We start from the raw sequence: 19,061 nt of genomic DNA on the forward strand, positions 1-19,061 counted from the left end.
TTAGCAGATGATTAAAGTACCTTCCCCCTAGAGCACCCACAAGAATATCTGCACTGAGGAGTGGTTCACCAACTGTTCCCATTCGAGCACATCATTGTTATTTTTGCCTTACTCACCTGCACTAGCAAATGCGCATCTTAGTAATACGTGATGCTAGGATTTAAATCTCACCCATGTGCTACGCCATTAGGGTCTTGTGCACCACACTAAGGACCTCTGTGCTGAAGTGAATATTCCACTTGCCCAAACGCAAGGCCTAGTGTGGACCCTCACAAGCTGGGATCACACAAGTCCCCTGCTTCTGGGAATGTGGTGGTTTTGGCATGTTGATCTTCTCAGAACAGTTTCCTGTCACCAATGCTGTCCTTCATTTTAGAAAGAAAGTGATCAGAGGGAAAACCTGTCCAGCAAAAGCTTGAGAGCCAAGGCATCTGCCGGGCAGAACACACCAAGACGTGCCCAGGTGAGGAGCCTGACATCCCAGGGAAAGGCTACCTCTGCAGATGGGGACAAAGGTCTCCCCACTGAAAGTGACATCTCAGAGCACTTCAGTGCCGGTTCAGCCTCCAGTGCCTGGCAGGACAGCACTTCCAGCATGAACTTAGCATTTGAAGCTTCCACAGTGAGCACAGTGAACTCAGCTTATTCTGAAGATTTTGAAAACTCTCCAAGTCTGACAACATCTGAGCCAAGGGCCCATTCCAAGGACAGAACACTGGACTCTTTGTCTGAGTGCTCTTCAAGTCTGAAGACAGATCTTGTCCCGAAAACACCCAAGTCTCAGAAAAAGTGGGGCAGGGGTATGACAAGAGTCCTTGTGAAGGAAACAGCTGTGCAGACTCTGGATCCAGGCTTTGCCTACCAGTGGACCAAGGGTAAGTGGCAGCTGTTGAGGCCAGGGCAACTGGGATAGGCACTCTGTGTGGGAAACGTATGGAAGGGGCTAGGTCCATGCTATCTGTCATTAATTAGCTGGGGGGCTAAGCCCCCAGTTTCTTTTTCCATGGATAAGAGGCAGCAAGCTCTAAAGCATTCTGAAGTTTTAGAAGCAAAGACTAGGGCAGTGAGTGGGGTGATGCTACCACTAGGGACCCTTGTCAAAGTCTAGAGATACTGTTGGTTGTCACCACTAAGGGTTGGGGTACTCTGGCATTTGCTGAGTAGAGGCCAGGGATGGTGCTGTGTACTCTACAATGCACAGGACGCCCCTACTAACTATACCCATGATGACACCACTATATTAGAGAAGGATTCTGCTCCAAGTGGATGCCAAAATGGGGAAACCTTAGAGGAGAGAAAACAAGAGATGCCATGTGTGAGTCTGGTGACTTGTCACGTGACACTAGGGTTGGCACTGAAAGAGACACCAATGAGTGTGAGCCCATGGAGGAAATGGCTTCTTGGACCACATTTCTTTTACCAGCTAATGGGCCTCCTGCACAGGGGCTCTGGAAGCTGCCTTGCTGCAGGTCAAGCTGGTTATCAGAATTACAGTCACCCCTGTGCAGTCCATGCTTAAGCCCATAGTCTTTCAAAGCTCACCCCTCCCACCAGGCAGGCCTTGCTCCAACTCCCCACTACGTGGAATCACAGGATACCCACCAATCCTGCTCTGTGCTTTAGGACATGGTGAAGGGGCTACTTCTTCTCATGCCCCCATCTCACTTTCCAGATGTTTCTTTCATTCCCAGCTTCAGCCTTGGCTCTTCCTAGTGGAAAGGTTCCTTTTAAACATTTGTTTATTCCCTTTTTTCACCCAAATAGTTCTTGACAAGGTAGACTAACATTGTCCCTAGATATGAAAAGGGATGTACTTCTTGTTGGATTTTTCTTTTTCTTTTTTTGAGGCTTGAGTATCATGGTGTCATCATAGCTCACTGAAACCTTGAACATCTGGGCTGAAAAGATCCTCCTGCCTCTCCTGCCAAAGTGCTGGGATTACAGGCGTTAGCCACTGTGCATGGCTTCTACAAAAATTGAAAAATGTTCTGGGCATAGTGGTGCCTGCTTGTAGTCCCAGCTACTGGGGAGCTGAGGTGGAAGGATTACTCAGGAGTTCGAGGCTGCAGTGAGCTATGGTTGTGCCACTGCATTCCAGTTGTGTGACAGCACAAGACCATATCTCAAAAATAAAGACCAGAAAGGTGGTCATGTTCAGAAAAAGAACAGCCCACATGGTTTGTTTCAGCATCATATCCATGAACGAGAAAGTCATTGCTCTGTGTCCTGCCCACTCACACCCTCCCTTTGTCCTTGAGACAGCTGCCAGTGTGGCAACTATTGGGCCTGCCGTGGGAGGTGCCTATGTGGACCCGATACCCATCGCCAATCACGTCATCAACGCAGATGCAATAGAAGGTAATAGTCCAGCTTGGTGGGTCCTTCCTGTGCCATTTTACAGAACACATTGGATCTGCAAATTTATGCCTACCTTTGGAGGTTTGGTACCTATAATGCTACGTTCGAGGAATCCACAGCCTCAGACAACTGTCACAGTTTATAGGATCCCAGATGACAGCCTGAGAGTGTCCCTGAACCTTCTGTCTCTTACAAAGGGAAGTGTGAAAAACAGGAAGGTGAAGAATAGCACACCTATAAGCCCTCTACTCCAGCGAGGCTACTCTTATATGTATGTTCCCCTGGGAGCCTTTTTGTCTCTAAGCTATCATCCCCTGCCGCCAGACACTTATTTGATCAATATTGAGCAGTAGCCACAGGCTGGGTGAACACAACCTTTGCCTCCTGGGCTGGGTCTGAAGGAGTCTGTGTGGAACTGAGGAGGATCCCAGCCCAGCCTGGGGCATGAGGAAGGTGCCTCAAAAGCCACTTTAGAGAGTTTAGACTTTGCCAAGTCCCCATGGAGCCACTGCAGTGAAGATTCATGTGATATAGGTTAAAGAGCCTATCTGGTACCTAGTAGTTTTTTCCCCTTTTCAATTTTGTTAATAGGAATTTTTAAAGTATAAAGATAGTAAAATATACCAGTTGTGGCCAGGCACGGTGGCTCACACCTGTAATCCTAGCACTCAGGGAGGCCAAGGTGGGTGGATCACCTGAGCTTAGGACTTCAAGACCAGCCTGAGCAAGAGTGAGATCCTGTCTCTACAAAAAACAGAAAAAAATTAGCTGGGTGTGTGGTAGGTGCCTGTAGTCCCAACTACTCAGGATGCTGAAGCAAGAGGATCACTTGAGCCCTGGACTTTGAGGTTGCTGTGAGCCATGATGACACCAACAGCACTCTACCCATAGTGATAGATATAAAAATTTCTCTTGTTACAACTGGTTTATTTTGTTAAATTTTATTTTATTTATTTTATTATTTTATTTTATTGAGACAGGGTCTCACTCTGTCACTATGGGTTGAGCAGCAGTGTTAGATTCTCATAGGAGCAGGAACCCTACTGTAAAATGCACATGTGAGGGATCTAAGTCACTCGCTCCTATGACCATCTAATGCCTGATAATCTGAGGCGGAATTGAGGCAGTGATGCTGGTGCTGGGGAGTGGCTGCAAATACAGATTTTCATTAGCAGAAAGGTTTAACTGCACAGAGACCATAACAAATACAATTGACTGCAGATTCATATCAAAATCACCCCATCCCCCAGGCTGTGGAAAAATTCTCTTTCATGAAACTTATCTCTAGTATCAAAAAAGTTGGGTACTGGGGCGGCGCCTGTGGCTCAGTGAGTAAGGCGCCGGCCCCATATGCCGAGGGTGGTGGGTTCAAGCCCAGCCCCGGCCAAACTGCAACAAAAAAATAGCCGGCTGTTGTGGCGGGCGCCTGTAGTCCCAGCTGCTCGGGAGGCTGAGGCAAGAGAATCGCCTAAGCCCAAGAGTTAGAGGTTGCTGTGAGCTGTGTGAGGCCACAGCACTCTACCGAGGGTGATAAAGTGAGACTCTGTCTCTACAAAAAAAAAGTTGGGTACTATGAAGCACCTGTGGCTCAGTGGGTAGAGCGCTGGCCTCATATACTGAGATTCGAACCCAGCCCTGGCCAAACTGCAACAAAAAAATAGCTGGGCGTTCTGGCGGGCGCCTGTAGTCCCAGCTACTTGGGAGGCTGAGGCAAGAGAATCGCCTAAGCCCAGGAGTAAGAGGTTGCTGTGAGCTATGACACCACGGCATTCTACCCAGGGTGATAAAGTGAGACTCTGTCTCTAAAAAAAAAAGGTTGGGGACTGCTGTTTATGCCAATGTATTAGACTTAAAATTTTTTTATTAGCATATTATAGTTGTGCATATTTCGGAGGTGCCTGTGATAGTTTGCTATCTATATATAATTTGTAGTGATTAAGTCAAGGTAATTGAGATAGCTATCACCTCAGATGTTTTTGTGTGTGTGTGGAACATTACAATTCTTCTCTTCTACCTATTTATTTATTATTTATTTATTTAGAGATAGGGTCTCTCTCTGTCACCCAGGCTAGAGTGTGGTGGTGTCATCATAGCTCACAGCGGACTCAAACTTCTGGGCACAAGCAGGCTGAGTAGTTGGGACTATAGGGATACGCCACCACACCTGGATAATTTTTTACCTTTTTGTACAAATGGGATCTTGCTATTGCCCAGTTTGGTCTAGCTATTTTGAAGAATTTACTAGACTTTTTAGTCTATATGGTGTTTAGGTTAAAACTTCCACTTTTGCCTGGGAGCTGAGCATGGGCACATGTGCAACTCTTGAAATTTTCATGCATTCCTCAGTAGAAAGCAATTCATTTACTAGAGAATTGAAACAGACAGGAATAGGTGAGGCCTTTACCACCCCAGAAGATAGCAGTCCTTTCAGAAAGCAGCTTGACATTACCGAGCTGTTGGGCATGGTGGGGTTGGGGTGGGGGTGCAGAACTTGTGGGGCCCTAGTGGAGCCACTGGGTGACACAGAGTGGGGACAGCCCTAACAGCCTACAGTCCGGCCATGCTGGCACTGAATGACATGCTGAAGCAGCAGCTAAGCCTGACGCAGCAATTCATCGAGACCAGCCGTCACCTGCACATGTCACTCCTGCAGTCCCTGGATGGGGATTCATTCCACTACCACACTCTGGAGGAAGCCAAAGAGGTGACTAGAGTTGTGTCTTCCCCTGGTGGGGGAGGGGTAGAGTGGCCAGGGTGGGGGCAGCTCTGAGATGGTCAACCAAGGAAGGAATGGTGATGGGATCCTTAAGCTCTCAGCTTGGTGCTACAGGGATATGGCAAGGCTGTCTACCTTTGTCCTTGTAGAAGGAACCTCCTTTCCTCCTTGTGTTGTGATATAAGCTGATTGCACGTTGGGGTACTGAGCACCTAGGCCTAGCAGCCAGCCCAGCCTGGCCTCTTTGTGACCTTAGACCAGAGGGGACCTACTCACTGAGGCACTATTTTCTCCTCCGAGAGAGGTCCTATCCCTTTCATGGACCCTCCTGAGTGCCACCTAAGGTGGGGCTGGAGGTAGCCTAGCATTTCTCTTTGGTTTTTGCCCAAGAGATACACCTCCCTGTTCCTTTTTTTCCCTCCCCAAATTTTTTTTTCCTGATTACCAAAAAAGATGTGCCTATTTTCTAAAAATGTTGTTACAGAGGTATACATTTTATAGATCTCCATAATTTCAGGGATAACATTACCAACTTACTTTTTCAGATTTTGGCTGTTCAAAGTATGAGCTGTATTATATGTATTTCTTCTTAGAAATGGTGTAACACTACATGTAGTGTCTTTTATAGAGATTTAAAAAAATTTTTAAATACAAATATTTTAATTTGTATTTCTAAAAAACGTAAAACCAGGCCTGGTATGGTGGCTTATGCCCAGCTACTTGGGAGGCAGAGGCAGGAGGATCACTAGTGTAGAGGAGTTTGAGGTTGCTATGAGCTATGATGATGTCATTGCACTCTAGCCCAGGCAACAGAGACTATCTTAGAAAACAAACAAACCCTAACAAGAAAACAGAAACATAAAATCATAATGCCATTATAATACCCAAACCAAATTTACTTAGGATCAAGGCCGGTGTTCAGATTTCTGGTTGTCTCATTAAAGTTGTATATTTTGTTTCCATTTTGTAATGAGGACCTAAAGTCCATACATCAAGATGGTTTGATGTGTCTCTTTAGACCGGTGGTTCTCAACCTTCCAACTGGTTGGGGGTCACCACAACATGAGGAACTGTATTAAAGGGTTGCGGTATTAGGAAGGTTGAGAACCACTGCTTTAGCCTCTTAATTTATAGTAGTAACTGGTTCTCAGCCTTGAGCAGTGTCAGAAGCCTCTGGATGCCTGAGAAAGCAACTGCTGGGCCCTCCAACAGCTGGGGGCCTTGTAGTGTGTATTTGTCCCAAGGGCTCAAGGATGCTGCTGTCTGGGGATCAACTTTCTATAAGTCACTTTCCCATCTTTGTTTCCTTATATATAATTCATTGTTTTATTTTTAATTCTAATTTATTTATTTTTGAGACAGTGTCTCAAGTTGTCCCCCCTGGGAAGAGTGCTGTGGTGTCCCAGCTCACAGCAACCTCAAACTTTTGTGCTTAAGCTATTCCCTTGCCTCAGCCTCCCAAGTAGCTGCGACTACAGGTGCCTGGCTATTTTTTGGTTGTAGTTGTCATTGTTTAGCAGGCCCAGGCTGGATTTGAACCCACCAGCTTTGGAGTATGTGGCTGGCGCCCTAACCCCTGAGCTATAGGCACCAAGCTTATTTTTAATTTTTAGAGACAGGGTCTTGCTCAGCTGCCCAGACTAGAATGCAGTGGCATCATTATAGCTAACTGCAGCCTTGAACTCCTGTGCTCATGATCCTCCTGCCTTAGTCTAAGTAACTGGGACTACAGGTGTGCACACCTTGGTAATTAAAAAAGTTTTTTTTGTAGTCGGGGGGTCACACTGTGTTGTACAAGCTGGTCTTGAACTCCTGGCCTCAAGTGTTCCTCCCAGCATGGCCTCCCAGAGTGCTGAGATCACAAATGTGAGCCACTATGCTTGGCCAAGTTTATCTGTTGAAGAAAGCAGGCTGGCTGTCCCATAGGTTCTGAGAGCACCTGCAGGCACTCTTCCCTTTCTGACTCAGTAAGGGTTCATCCCTTGCACAGGGCCTACCCAGAACCTGCCTGGGTATCCTTTTCCCTGTATTTACACAGCTCCTGGCCACCCTGTGTGCCAGCTCTTGCCACATGACATCCCATTGCTTTACTTTTCTGTCAGCCCAGCAGGCACCTGTCAAGGACATGTGCCATACGTATTCAGGTGGTGGTGGTAGTGATGGCGTCTCTGTCCTCTGCCCTTACAGTACATTAGGCGCCACAGGCCTAGTCCATTGACCATGGAGGATGCCTTGAAGGAGGTCAAGGAGGAGCTTTGAGTGCCAGCAGGTGAGCTTGAAGTAGGTCTGACCTAATGGACTGTCTAGTATGCTCACTCAGCACACATCTGCATGCTTGCACACACATGCAGTGTGCAGGTGACATTCTGTGGTGGGGACAGATAGAGCTGTGGTAAGGATACAGGATTATCCTTAGCCAAATCCCAGCTCAGTAAGTGAACTTGTTCAGCCACTGTCTCCTGGGCCTGTTGTCAAGAGGAGCCAGCATGCCTGCCACCCATGATGACAGCACAGGCCAGTGGAACGGGAGTCACGGGGGGATCTGCCCACCACTTGCAGCGGTATGGGGACCACTAGCAGAGCAGCTCCACCCAGCCAGGTATTGGCATCCCAGTAAACCTGACAGAGACAGGGCAGCTAATAGAAGCCCTGTCTGGTAAGGACCACATCTCCACACTGGAGACTACAGCTGACCAGGGCACAGCTTCAACCAAGTCTGCACCCAGAACACACTGCCTCCTCCCTTAGCCTGAGTATACATTTGATTTATACACACAGAGGAAAAGGTCTTTAAAAAAAGTCTTTATTTGAAAGCAAAACAGTAAAATCCACAAGAAATTGTTAACAGCACGTGTTTACATTTTATCCTGGATCAGACAGGTTTGAACAATTCACAGCTACAGAAAATCTAGAACGAAATCAAATATTTTATTACATTGGGTTGAAAAGGTGGAGAGGATTTTGCATCTTAATGAAAAGAATTTTTCCAAAAATGTTTCTGTACAAACGGCACCACACTGAGCTGCCCAGGGCCACAAATTGTGGCTAATCCTGGCATGGTTACCTTCAGCTTCTGGCAGAGGCAGCTCTCCTCTGGGCTTCATCTCGGGGTGGGGGTGTGAAAATTAAATGGCAGAGCAGGAGGCCCTAGCTGGGGGTTGAACTCCATGCTCTGGATCGGAATGGGCTGTTGCACACACGTGCTGGTGTTGGGGATCTTCTAAGCGAGAAACACAAGTAGAGACACTAAGTGCACAGACTCTTCAAGGCTTGCGCTCCTTGACCTGAAGGTACTTTAGACTGGTTTAGAACCTTCTTTTTCCAAATAGCAAATGGCTAACATTCCAGAAAAAAATACCAACTTATACAACTAAAGTAACTGAACTAAGGGCCAGTATATCTTAGAATAATCAGATTTTAAGTGATCTCACTGGGGATCGTCTCAGGTCAATATTCTCTTTTTTAAAACTAAACCAATGGGTGGAAAAATGAAAACCCTGCTTAACATTGCAAGTCAAAAAGGTTTTGTTTATCTGTTTTCCAATCATAAGCATTCAGGCACCTGGCCGTGGCTTCAGCACTACACAGCCAAAGGGGGCAGGCGGGTTGCCCTGTTGGCTCTGGGCCCTTCCTCCACATGCTCCTACTGGAGCCTACGAGGAGGCTCAGAATCTGATTTAGGAAAGACGCACACATCCATTCCTTCAGGTGTGAAGAATTCTTACTCAGGGGATGGAGGGTCTTGTGTTTCTTGCTTCACTGTAAAGGAAAACAAGCCCACGTCCTTGGTGGCTATGGTACCTCCTGGTGTGGATCACAGGTGGAGCCAGTGGCCTTTCCATGCCACGAGCATGGCGCCCTTGGCAAGGCATGCATTAGTCTTCCTTTTCTTCCTGTTGTTCCCCAAACATGGAGGCTGTGTGAAACTGAGCTGTCACTATGATCTTCCACTGCCAGTGAACCAGGAAGGTCCCAACAGCCAATGCTGCTGCTCCTGGTTTGCTGGCCCTACTTACACTCATCCCTGGCCTTCATGCGAGCGATGAAAGAGTAGCTTTTGTTTCGGCGGTAGTTCTCGTAGGGGTCATCCAGGGCCACACCCACACCCTTGTACTGGTCCCACTTATCCCGGACGTCCCCCCCCTTGATGGGGTCCTGGATCCCTTGCTCTTTCACACCGAGGCCGCCAGAGCCACTCCAGCCTTAAGAAAGAGGGACGCAGGGTTACAAAGCACAAAAGAGGCTGAGGCTGTGACACATTTCCTGACATGAAGTTAAATGGGAATGCACTTGGGGAGTTGAATAACATGCAAAACCCTGCAGTTTATAAGAGTGAAATTGATGCAGTAAGAAAGAACACCCAGCAAGAACCCTGCAATCACAGCTTTCTCTGATTCCATCAATCCCTGTATGCAGAGGGAAGAAAGCGCTGCCCGCTCCTACACCCCACAGTGTGTTAGGACTGTCTTCCAAGGAGCCTTACCCATCTTCACCAGCATCTGATGGCCTTTGTTCTCTTCTCCGAGCCTTGAGTCAGGTATAGGAGGTGCTGAATTAGAACCAAGACCAGCCGAGGAACTAAAATTGAGACAGGTTACGTTTTTGTAAGAAATAATTGGTACATTTATTGGAATAACAATTATTAAGGATTTTACAGTGTGTAGCTCATGTATACTTTCACCATTGTTGGGGGACACACACACATATTTCGTGTCTTTACTGTTGTTCTTAATCCTCTTCGTCAGCCAGTTGAGGGGTCCCTTAGATAATAATTCCTGCCCCACACTCAGCAGCAAGGGCAGGTCACATCAAGACCCAAGGTGGTTAAAAGCGCAGAGCCCATACCATCTCAGCCTTCACAAGATGACTGCAGTGGTGTAGGACAAGAGGGTGCCACCATCCCTGGGCTAATGCTCTTGGGTCTCTGAGGGACAGCCCCAGCACAGGCCACCACATGCACATCTTCTAACAACAAATGTTTACACATTCACAGCAAAGCACCAAAGGGTTCCAGCACCACCAGTGGTTCACAGTGAAGACAGAAATCTTACGGCGGGATGGGACTCCTAGACCGCGACCGACGCCGTCTTCCAGGGGAGTATGACTTAGACCTGGACCTGGACCGAGAGTGGGAGCGGCTCCTCCAGGAGCGAGATCTGCTGCGGCTCCTGTGGGGGAAGAGAGTGTGAGGGTCAGTAGCAGGGGAGCCATAGTAAGAGGCCTCAGATGTCACCATCACACGGTGGTGTTTTGCATACCTGGATCTGGAGCGGGAGTATGAGCGGGAGCACGACCGTGACCTTGACCTCGAGTATGAGCCTGATGACTTTGAGGATCTTGAGTTGGAGCGGGAGGAAGACCGCCCTCGGCTCTTGGATCTGCTCCGAGACCTTGAAGGTCCACTGCAGGGAGAAGCCTAATAAGTGGGAAAGCAGCCCCCATGGCCCCTGCAGGCCATGCTCAGCCTGCCCCAGACCCCAAGTTCCTGTAAGACCCTAGGTGTAGGAGCCTGTGTGTGGACACACCCAACAATGTTGAGTTCCTAAATGGTGTAGCAGGCAGTGACAACTTTCTCTCACTGCTGAGCTAACTCAAGCCTTGTGGGAAATGGCACCTAAGGGCTTGGCCTGCAGTGGCCTGCATTATCCTAACACCAGACCAGGCAAAGGAAAGGCGCAATATTACAGCCGTGACAGGGTTCCCTCTAAGGCCAGCCAGCAGAAACCATGGTAAAGAAGGCCTGCCAATGGCCACATGTGTACATAGGTGGCAGAGAGGGGCAAACAAAGCGGATACCTGCATTCTCTCACCTGTTTCTCTTTTCCTGGCCTTTCCTCCGCCGGGCCCGCATTTTTGCTCGGAAAAACTCATAGAGGCCATTCTGCTCCCAACCTTCACTGTAAAACATGACATTCCCTGTGTGACTGTGCAAAGCCCTCCTGCAGGGAACTTGGGAAAAAGTCACCAGGAATAATACCCACCCCAGAGAACCTTGGGGCCCACAGCCCAGCAGCCATGAGCTAAGGCCAGCCCCTACTCCCTCAATCACTCAGGACACACTCAGGCTGGCCACCTCCTATGGGCACAGCTCAGAGAGCTTAGCTATGCACGTCAGGCTGTGCTGTTGTGGCCCTTTCTACTCTGCTGCTTCGCTGGAAGATTTCAGGGGCCTGTGGTCACAATAACTGGGGACCAGGAATTCTTTGCTTTTTTTTTTTTTGGCCGGGGCTAGGTTTGAACCCGCCACCTCCGGCATATGGGACCGGCGCCCTACTCCTTGAGCCACAGGCGCCGCCCCAAGGGGACCAGGAATTCTGACTCATAGGTGGACAAGGCTTCAGCCTGGCCCAGAGCAGGAGGTGGTGAACACTGTGTATACAGTTTACTAAGAGGAAGCTGTGAGTGCAGTGTGTGCTGACAGGCCTCATCTGCCCTGAATTCTGGCTCTAATGGTCTCAATTAAAGAAGCCTGCCCTTGAGGGCCACCATGTGTGTGCTGTGCCTATGTAACACACACTCTTTTTTTTTTTTTTTTTCAGTTTTTGGCCGGGGCTGGGTTTGAACCCACCACCTCCGGCATATGGGGCTGCCACAACACTCTTAAGATGGCATTTTTCTCCTTAGGGATGGTCCCATTTTTTTCCACTAGGCAGAAGCCATGGCTATTAGGAGTCTTTCAAAGGAAACAAATCTAGGGGGAAGACAGGCCAGGAGCAAGGATAAGGCCTTCTTTCCCATCCCCTCTATCTCCCCTGGCCTCACCTGTTTCTGGGCCTGTCATGGGATGGGGGGCTGTAGAAGGCCTCCACGGCAGCCAGCAGCCTCTCACTAGGTGGCATGGGGGGCGGGAGGCGGATATCCTTAGGGTCCAAAGGCTTATACTCATGGTCTTCCAGCTACAGTGGAGAACAGAGCTGTCACTGTGACCTGTCAGAGTCCCTCAGGCCCACCCACAGCATGGTGGGGCAGGGATAGGACCCAGGTTTGGTGTTAGGGTTGTCCTGGGGACCATAGTTCCTTATCTTTCCCTTTTTGGGAAATCCCACTTCTCAGTGGGCCTTGGCCACACCAACAATTCCTAGACAGGGTCACTCATATTTGTTTTGAGGCTGATAAAAGCCACAAGGCTCTCTCCACAAAAATCACAGAGACAACACCGCCTCTAAACTCTGGATCCCACTTCCCAGTGTGCAGGCCACTGCCCTTTGAGCCTGATGCCTACCCTGTGTCCTCATTATCTGTCCCTGCCAGGCCCTCCCTTAGTGTAGCCTTACCCTGACCCTGGAGCCAGCTCACCTGCTATCTCCTTCCTTTTCTCCATCTCTTTGCCCAGATAGGCCCTGCCCTGGCTTACCTGGGTCCCCTGCCCTGCAGCTCCATGCTGCACCCTAGTGTGACCCTCTTTGGCTTCCTGGCAGTAGGTCTGAGAGGAGACAAAGAGGTGGCAGTGGCCAGCACAGCCCTAGAAGCCCCTGAGCCCCAGCCATGGCTCTCTTCTCACCCCATCTCCTCTCATCCCATGTTCTAGCCATCCTGCAGGCACCCCACAATGTTCCCAGCTCTGCCCAGCTCCTGTGCTCTCACAAGCGGCCTCTTCCCTGTGCTCTCACAAGCGGCCTTTTTCTGAGAAATCTACATCAGCAGTCCCTGGATAAGGTGGTTTCTGAGGGCTGGGACCAAGAAGGACAAATGGAGGACCGGTACCTCAGACATAGCCCAGAAGGCTCCGTGTAGCTAAAACCGGTTGCAGGGGGAGGAAGGGGAAGAGGGCAGAGCAAACACAGGCTTGTCAGGGCCACCTCACAGCAGCATCAGCAATTTTAGCTTGGACTCGATTTGAGTTCATTGTCAAGAGGGAAATGAAGAAAAGGAGGGAACACTGGGAGGTAAGGTGCACACAGAAAAACAGGTGCTGGCATAGGTAGTCCCACTTGGAACCCGCCATAGCAACGTTACCTTCACAAGGGGGGCCATCAGCCCAGCAGGGAGGTCGAAGTAGGGCACATTGGGGACCAGACTGGGGTCATCGTGGTTGATGTGGGGTGGGCCCTGTCGTCGCATGTGGGGGGGCTGCCCGTTGAAGCCGTGGGGGGGAGGGCCAAAGTCGGGGTGTTGGGGCCCAGCCCAGGGTGGGTGCTCGTTGATCCCCGGATGAGGCATGCGGTGGCCAGGGTGGTGGTGAGGGGGGCCCAGCTCTGTAAGACAGAAACTTGTCTCAGGACATTGTGAGCCAGACTCTCCAAGGTGCTAACTGCCTATGAGAAGGGGCTCAGTGAGGGGCAATGAGGCCAATACCTCTGGGGCAGGTATCTTAGCACCTTTTCTCACTGTATGATACTAAGCAAAGGCAGAGAGGAGCCTGTCCTGTACCCACAGGGGAGTCACAAAACTATGAAATAGTAATGCTATAGGCTGAACTGCATCTCCCCACATTCATGTGTTGTCGCTGTAACACCCAAGACCTCAGACTGTGACTGTATCTGGAGATAGGGCCTTTAAAAGGTGCAAGAGTTAAAATGAGGTCATTAAAGAAGGCCCTAATCCACCGTGACTGGAGTTCTCATAAGAGAAGGCTATTAGGACACAGATATCTATGGAGAAGACATGGGGAAAGATGCCTTCTATAAGCCAAGGAGAGAGGCCTCAGAAGAAACCAACCCTGCTGACACCTTGATCTCAGACTTCCAGCTTCCAGGTCCTTCAGATAATAAATTTCCACCCTGTCTCTGGTACTCTGTTAAGGCAGCCCAAGCAAATTAATGAAAGCAATCAACAAGCTCAGTGGTCTCAGAGCTGAATTTACAGTTAAGAAAAAATAAAGACAGAAGCATAAATGGAAATTAAAAAAATGAACAAAGCTAAAGTTGATTCCTTAAACTAATAAAACAAGAAAACTAAAACAAACAATAGGCAATAACAAGAAGAAACAGAAAACAAGCAAGCCTTCTCTTGCTCTGAGTCCATTCCGGGTGGGAACATGGGAGTTACTTTTGCTTCTGGAACCTCTATACGGATGGGCAGATCCCTATGGCTAGCATGGGTAGAAAAGAGGGTGGGATTAACACCTCTACAGCCAGCCTGGCCCAACCAGGGTGGCAAGGAAAATAAATCAAACGTCCTTGGGGGCCACAGAGGTCAAGCTTTGGGTCCCTCCTCTTCTACCTTTCTGAGGGCCTCTGTTGGGCTCCTTTGATGTCCCATGACCCACATGCCAGGATCGCAAACAATACCACCAGCCCATGAAGCCAAATGAGCAGTGGATGCTTCCTGCAGGCCCTTCCAAGGGTGCCCTTGAACTCACCTGCGGGGAAGTCACCCTGGGGGTAATCAAAACGGTGAGGGTAGGGTGGCCGCTCGAAGGGGTGCCGAGGGGGGAAGTCATCCTGCATGAAGCGAGGTGGGAAGCGGTTGAAGTTGTGGGGGTGTGGCGGCTGGTTAAACTGTGGGTGCTGCTGGTGGGGCGGGAAGGGCCCACGGAAGTGCGGTGGCCGCTGCATGCGGAAGGGTGGTTCACGCTGGCCCCCGCCCCAAGGCGGCTGCTCATGCTGGCTATTCCAGGGGCCCTCAAACTGGCTGTTCCAGGCAGGGTCGGGCTGGCTGTTCCAGGGCGCATCACGCTGGCCATTCCAACCAGGGTCCCCACGCTGCTCGCCCCACATGCCCTCGTGGCTGTTGTTCCAGGGTGGGCAGTGGGGTGGCCCGCCTTGGTGGTGTGGGTAGGGAGGCTGCTCCGGTGGCTGCAAGGCAAGGCACAGATGTGAGCCCCTCTCAAACTGGGCCCTTGCACCAGGCACCGGGAGCACTGCACTGGGCTCATTCTGGTACCTTGTTTACTCTGATGTCTGCATCAGATGTGGGCTATGGTGCCTGCCCATAGCCTGGACCCTGATGTGGTTAGAAAGTAACCAGACTCGGGCGCCTGTGGCTCAGTGGGTAGGGCACCAGCCCCATATACTAAGGGTGGTGGGTTCGAACCCAGCCCTGGCCAAACTACAACAAAAAAAGTCGGGCGTTGTGGTGGGCACCTGTAGTCCCAGCTACTTAAGAGGCTAAGGCAAGAGAATTGGTTAAGCCAAAGAGCTGGAAGTTGCTGTGAGCTCTGTGACACCACAGGCACTCTACTGAGGGCTACAAAGTGAAACTCTGTGTCTAAAAAAGAAAAAAAAGAAAGTAACCAGACTCTCAACTACTGCACATTTTGGTCCTAGGAGGCCTCGCCCAAACACAGCCCTCCCCACCACTACCCCAAACACCAGCCTCCTCTCCTCAAGGGTGGGATGGCACAGAGGTGAGTCCAATGCCATTTCTCAGGGTGCCCCAGCAACCTAGGTGCCCACAAAGGAATTCACTTTGTTTTTTGTTGTTGTTGTTGCAGTTTGTCCAGGGTCGGGTTTGAACCACCACCCTCGATATATGGGGCCGGCACCCTGCCCACCACTTTTTTTTTTTTTTTTTGAGACAGAGTTTCATTATGTCACCCTCGGTAGAGTGCCATGGCATCACAGCTCACAGCAACCTCAAACTCTTGAGCTTAAGCGATTCTCTTGCCTCAGCCTCCCAAGTAGCTGAGACTATAGGTGCCCGCCACAACACCCGGCTATTTTTTGTTGCAGTTGTTGTTGTTTAGCTGGCCCGGGTCGAGTTCGAACCCAACACCCTTGGTGTATATAACTGGTACAGTTAACCACTGTGCTACAGGCGTCAAGGCAAGGAACTCACTCTTGATGACACAGCTGCCCTCTCTCCCCCAGGGCTGTCTTCAGGGGTTATTTCCTAGATAAACCACTTGCTCTCCCATCCTCATCATCAGGGCCTGACATTAGAAATCCCCAAACCATATCTTTCTGTACATCGACCACAACTCTGGGTGACCAGATCTCACCCAGCTGCAGCTTTGATGACTTAAAGCCAGGCTTGCAAACTCCAACTCAGTGGTTGGGGTGGTGGTGGAAATATGCACAGGTGAAGCCAACAAGAGGGCCCAGCTTTGGGGTCAAGGCTGGTCAGCTCTGATAACCACTACTATGGTGAGGATGACCCAGGCTGCCAAGAGAAACTACAACAGTGATTTTTAGCCAGTGTACTGCAAACATTTTTAAAGATCATTAATTAAATTATTTTGGAAAGAAGTTCAAAGCACATTGTTTTTTCTATTCTTTTTTTTGGATCAACATAATTTAAGTGTGCCATGAAATTTTAACTGTAAGTTCAAATGTGCCATGAGATAATAAAGGTTGAAAACCACAAAGCTACAGAGCCAGATGTTTAAATACCAGGAATTACTTCCAAATGTCTAAGCACCACGTAAGCAGGCCAGGCCACACCAACCACATCACCAGTACAGGACACAGTCTCTGACTGTGGACTGCCGAGCACCCTGCTGACCTAAGGCAGATCACCAGCGAGAAAAAGACCAAGCTTTAAGACACTAAGGGTCTCTGTTTGCACACTTACAAGAACCTGTTTTGTGGGTACGTCATCAGAAGGTACCCACAAAATAGCCTATGCTACATGGCTAACAGCCAGCACTCAGATGTGGGGGTTATCTTTATGGGAATTTCCAATCTTTTGTGAAGTTCAAGCTCAGGGTGGGTGGCTCAAAGCCACAACCCCCAATTCTCAGTCCAGAGCTGTCGCCCTGCCATCCTATGGCTTTTCTTATGGACAAAGAATCACCTGGTAAGGCTACACTCAGTAAAGATAACCAGGTCACAGCAGCCATGCTGTTGACATAGAAGTGGGTGCCCAGGAAAGGCTGTGACTAAATGCTCTAACTAGACCCAGTGAGTTGCAAGAGTGTTTCCCAGGCATGCTGTGCCAGATGAGGTGATCCTTGCTGCGGTCTAGAGGTTTCTGACCCCAGAAAATGCTGCAGCTGCAGCCTTCCGGACACAAGCCTGACACTTCTGACTTTCCCTTTCCTTGCAAAGCACCTGCTCTTTCCAGAACAACAGAACATGGACACTTAGCTAGTTGAATTAGTTAAAAAAAGAAAGAAGCCTTACTGGGTTTGTGGTTTTAGCAATAGAGAATAAAAAAATTCTTCTTACAGAACCATCTTTCTGTACTTAAAAGGTATTAACTTTTCCAGCCTTCTCAGGAAAATGGGAATCTGTATTACTGAGAGGCCCAAATAATCAAAGCTCAGGGAAGGAACATAAAGACCTGGCTCTCTCACTCCATCTGTCCCTGAGTCACAGGAAAAGAGGGTTATCTATTACTTGTATAGCACAAGCTCTGTGGTAGTGAATCTCAATGGATCTTCCCCTTTAAGCCACTAAACCCCCAACCGTCACAGGGGAGGCCATCCACCTGCCCATACCACAAGTTTCAAGCGATACCTGCTGTTGGCCCCAAGGAGCCACAGGGTGAGGCTGGTCAAACCAAGGGGGCTTGTTAGGCGGCATCTGGTCATGAGGCCCAGGGCCCCGGGGTCCAGTGGCTGCAGGATCCTGGACCCCTCCTGCGGCATCATACTCTGAAGAGCCTGGCATTTGGATAGGAGGCTTGTTGTCATCTAAATATAAGAAAGAGGCAATTAGAGAAGGCCTGTCAATAGGAGGCGCTGTCTCCTTAACACTGACCCAGAGCCAACCCACAGAGGGGCTTTATTGCCAAATCAGTTCTTGTTTCATGATTCCAGTGAAAACTATGACCACTGCTTGCCTTCAGTTAGGGGACAGAAAGACGGAGATTCTGACCTCACACACATAACACTATGCATCTCCTGTGAAAGCTCTACAATAAACATCTCAGATCTTAGTTTTAGTTTGCTAAAGAATTTGTATCAACGCTGTGTTTTATCAGACACCTTTTCTGTATCTAGTACAAAAGATCATTTCTCCCTACTTAATCTGTTTTTTTTATTAATTTTTCTGGTGTCAAACCATCCTCATATTCCTGGGACAAATCCTGTTAGATCATGATATATTTTTAATCCACAGTTAAGATTTTATTTAGTATTTCTGTGTCTCTGTTCAGAAGTGATACCAGATTATATCTTTTTTTTTCTTTCTGTTTTTTGAAAACAGAGGGATTTAACAAAATATGCACAGATACCAGATTATATCTTTTTTTTTCTTTCTGTTTTCTGTTGCCCAGGCTGGTATCAAACTCCTGGCCTCAAGCAATCCTCCAAAAAGCAATAAGATTTTTCTCTTATTCATGCATTGTCTGTCTTGTCTGGTGTAAATTATTGTAGTCTTATAAGAATGACCTGGGTACCTTTCATCCCTTTCTGTTCTCTTGAGAGTGTTCAGGAAAGGTCTAGAGTTTTACCTATAAAGCACCTCAACAAACTAAAACGTGGCCCTAGGAATGGGCCCAGGATTACAGCATCAGAGCTGTGGCTGAGAAGGATACTCTCTGGCCACTCTCCACATGACCAGCCTCTGAGGGGTACATACCAGGCTGGGTAGTTGGTGGGATGGCCGGGGCAGGTGCTGGGGCTGGGGGTGGAGCAGGTGGTGGTGGTGTGGCTTTGACTTCCGCTTCCATTTGTGGCATTTGGATCTGTTGTTGCTGTTGTTGCTGCTGTTGCTGTTGGGCAAGGCTGTTGACAAACTCTTCATGCTGTGTTTTGAGGGTCTGGATCTGCTGCTGGAAAGCCAGCTGCACCGGCTGCACCACTGAGGAGTACTCATTGATGAGAGTTGCCTGGCAAAGAGAAGAACACCCACCACTCAGGATTGGCCTCTGGGCTTGCTGCCCAGTCCCACTCCTTCTGGAAATAACACAGAAGCAGATGCCTGCTGAGTTACAGAGCCCAGGGGCCCTGGGCCAGGCAGGCAGGTGGTTGTCACAGAACCATCAATCCAGTCTTGACAACCACAGGTAGCCTGGGATCCAGCCAAGGATGTGGTAACAAGGATGTTCACTGCAGAGCAGTTTATGAATCCTTCATGATGGGAACAAACAATGATAGCTGTGTTCTGGTCTGCTATGTAGGCACTAAAAACACATTGCTGACAACATTCTCAGAAACGCA

The 19,061-nt window shown here is 49.0% G+C and overlaps 2 protein-coding genes across 8 annotated transcripts in view; one reads left to right on the plus strand and one right to left on the minus strand.

The window, feature by feature from the left end:
* C3H19orf44 (chromosome 3 C19orf44 homolog) overlaps positions 1–10,205 on the plus strand; it is a 22,297-nt gene extending 12,092 nt beyond the window's left edge. For 3 of the 4 annotated variants that reach the window (XM_053585557.1, XM_053585560.1, XM_053585558.1), the window contains 5 exons: positions 377–875; positions 2,263–2,358; positions 4,896–5,062; positions 7,262–7,343; positions 10,068–10,205. In XM_053585557.1, the coding sequence (XP_053441532.1) occupies positions 377–875; positions 2,263–2,358; positions 4,896–5,062; positions 7,262–7,333 (834 nt within the window). In that variant the 3' untranslated portion in view covers positions 7,334–7,343; positions 10,068–10,205. Of the gene's footprint in view, positions 1–376; positions 876–2,262; positions 2,359–4,895; positions 5,063–7,261; positions 7,344–9,490; positions 9,548–10,067 lie in introns of those variants that run through there. The other variant, XM_053585559.1, reaches the window with a different exon arrangement.
* Positions 7,862–19,061, minus strand: part of CHERP (calcium homeostasis endoplasmic reticulum protein) — a 24,215-nt gene continuing 13,015 nt past the window's right edge. For 2 of the 4 annotated variants that reach the window (XM_053585556.1, XM_053585555.1), the window contains exons 8-17: positions 18,481–18,730; positions 17,416–17,591; positions 14,376–14,811; positions 13,031–13,269; positions 11,837–11,970; positions 10,885–10,971; positions 10,333–10,476; positions 10,126–10,242; positions 9,558–9,652; positions 7,862–9,276 (exon numbers count right to left, since the gene is read on the minus strand). In XM_053585556.1, coding sequence (XP_053441531.1) covers positions 9,083–9,276; positions 9,558–9,652; positions 10,126–10,242; positions 10,333–10,476; positions 10,885–10,971; positions 11,837–11,970; positions 13,031–13,269; positions 14,376–14,811; positions 17,416–17,591; positions 18,481–18,730 — 1,872 coding nt within the window. In that variant the 3' untranslated portion in view covers positions 7,862–9,082. Of the gene's footprint in view, positions 9,277–9,557; positions 9,653–10,125; positions 10,477–10,884; positions 10,972–11,836; positions 11,971–13,030; positions 13,270–14,375; positions 14,812–17,415; positions 17,592–18,480; positions 18,731–19,061 lie in introns of all 4 variants that reach the window. The other 2 variants (XM_053585554.1, XM_053585553.1) reach the window with 1 other exon arrangement.

Source organism: Nycticebus coucang, chromosome 3, assembly GCF_027406575.1.
Source record: "Nycticebus coucang isolate mNycCou1 chromosome 3, mNycCou1.pri, whole genome shotgun sequence".
In the NCBI taxonomy this organism is placed as follows: Eukaryota; Metazoa; Chordata; class Mammalia; order Primates; family Lorisidae; genus Nycticebus; species Nycticebus coucang.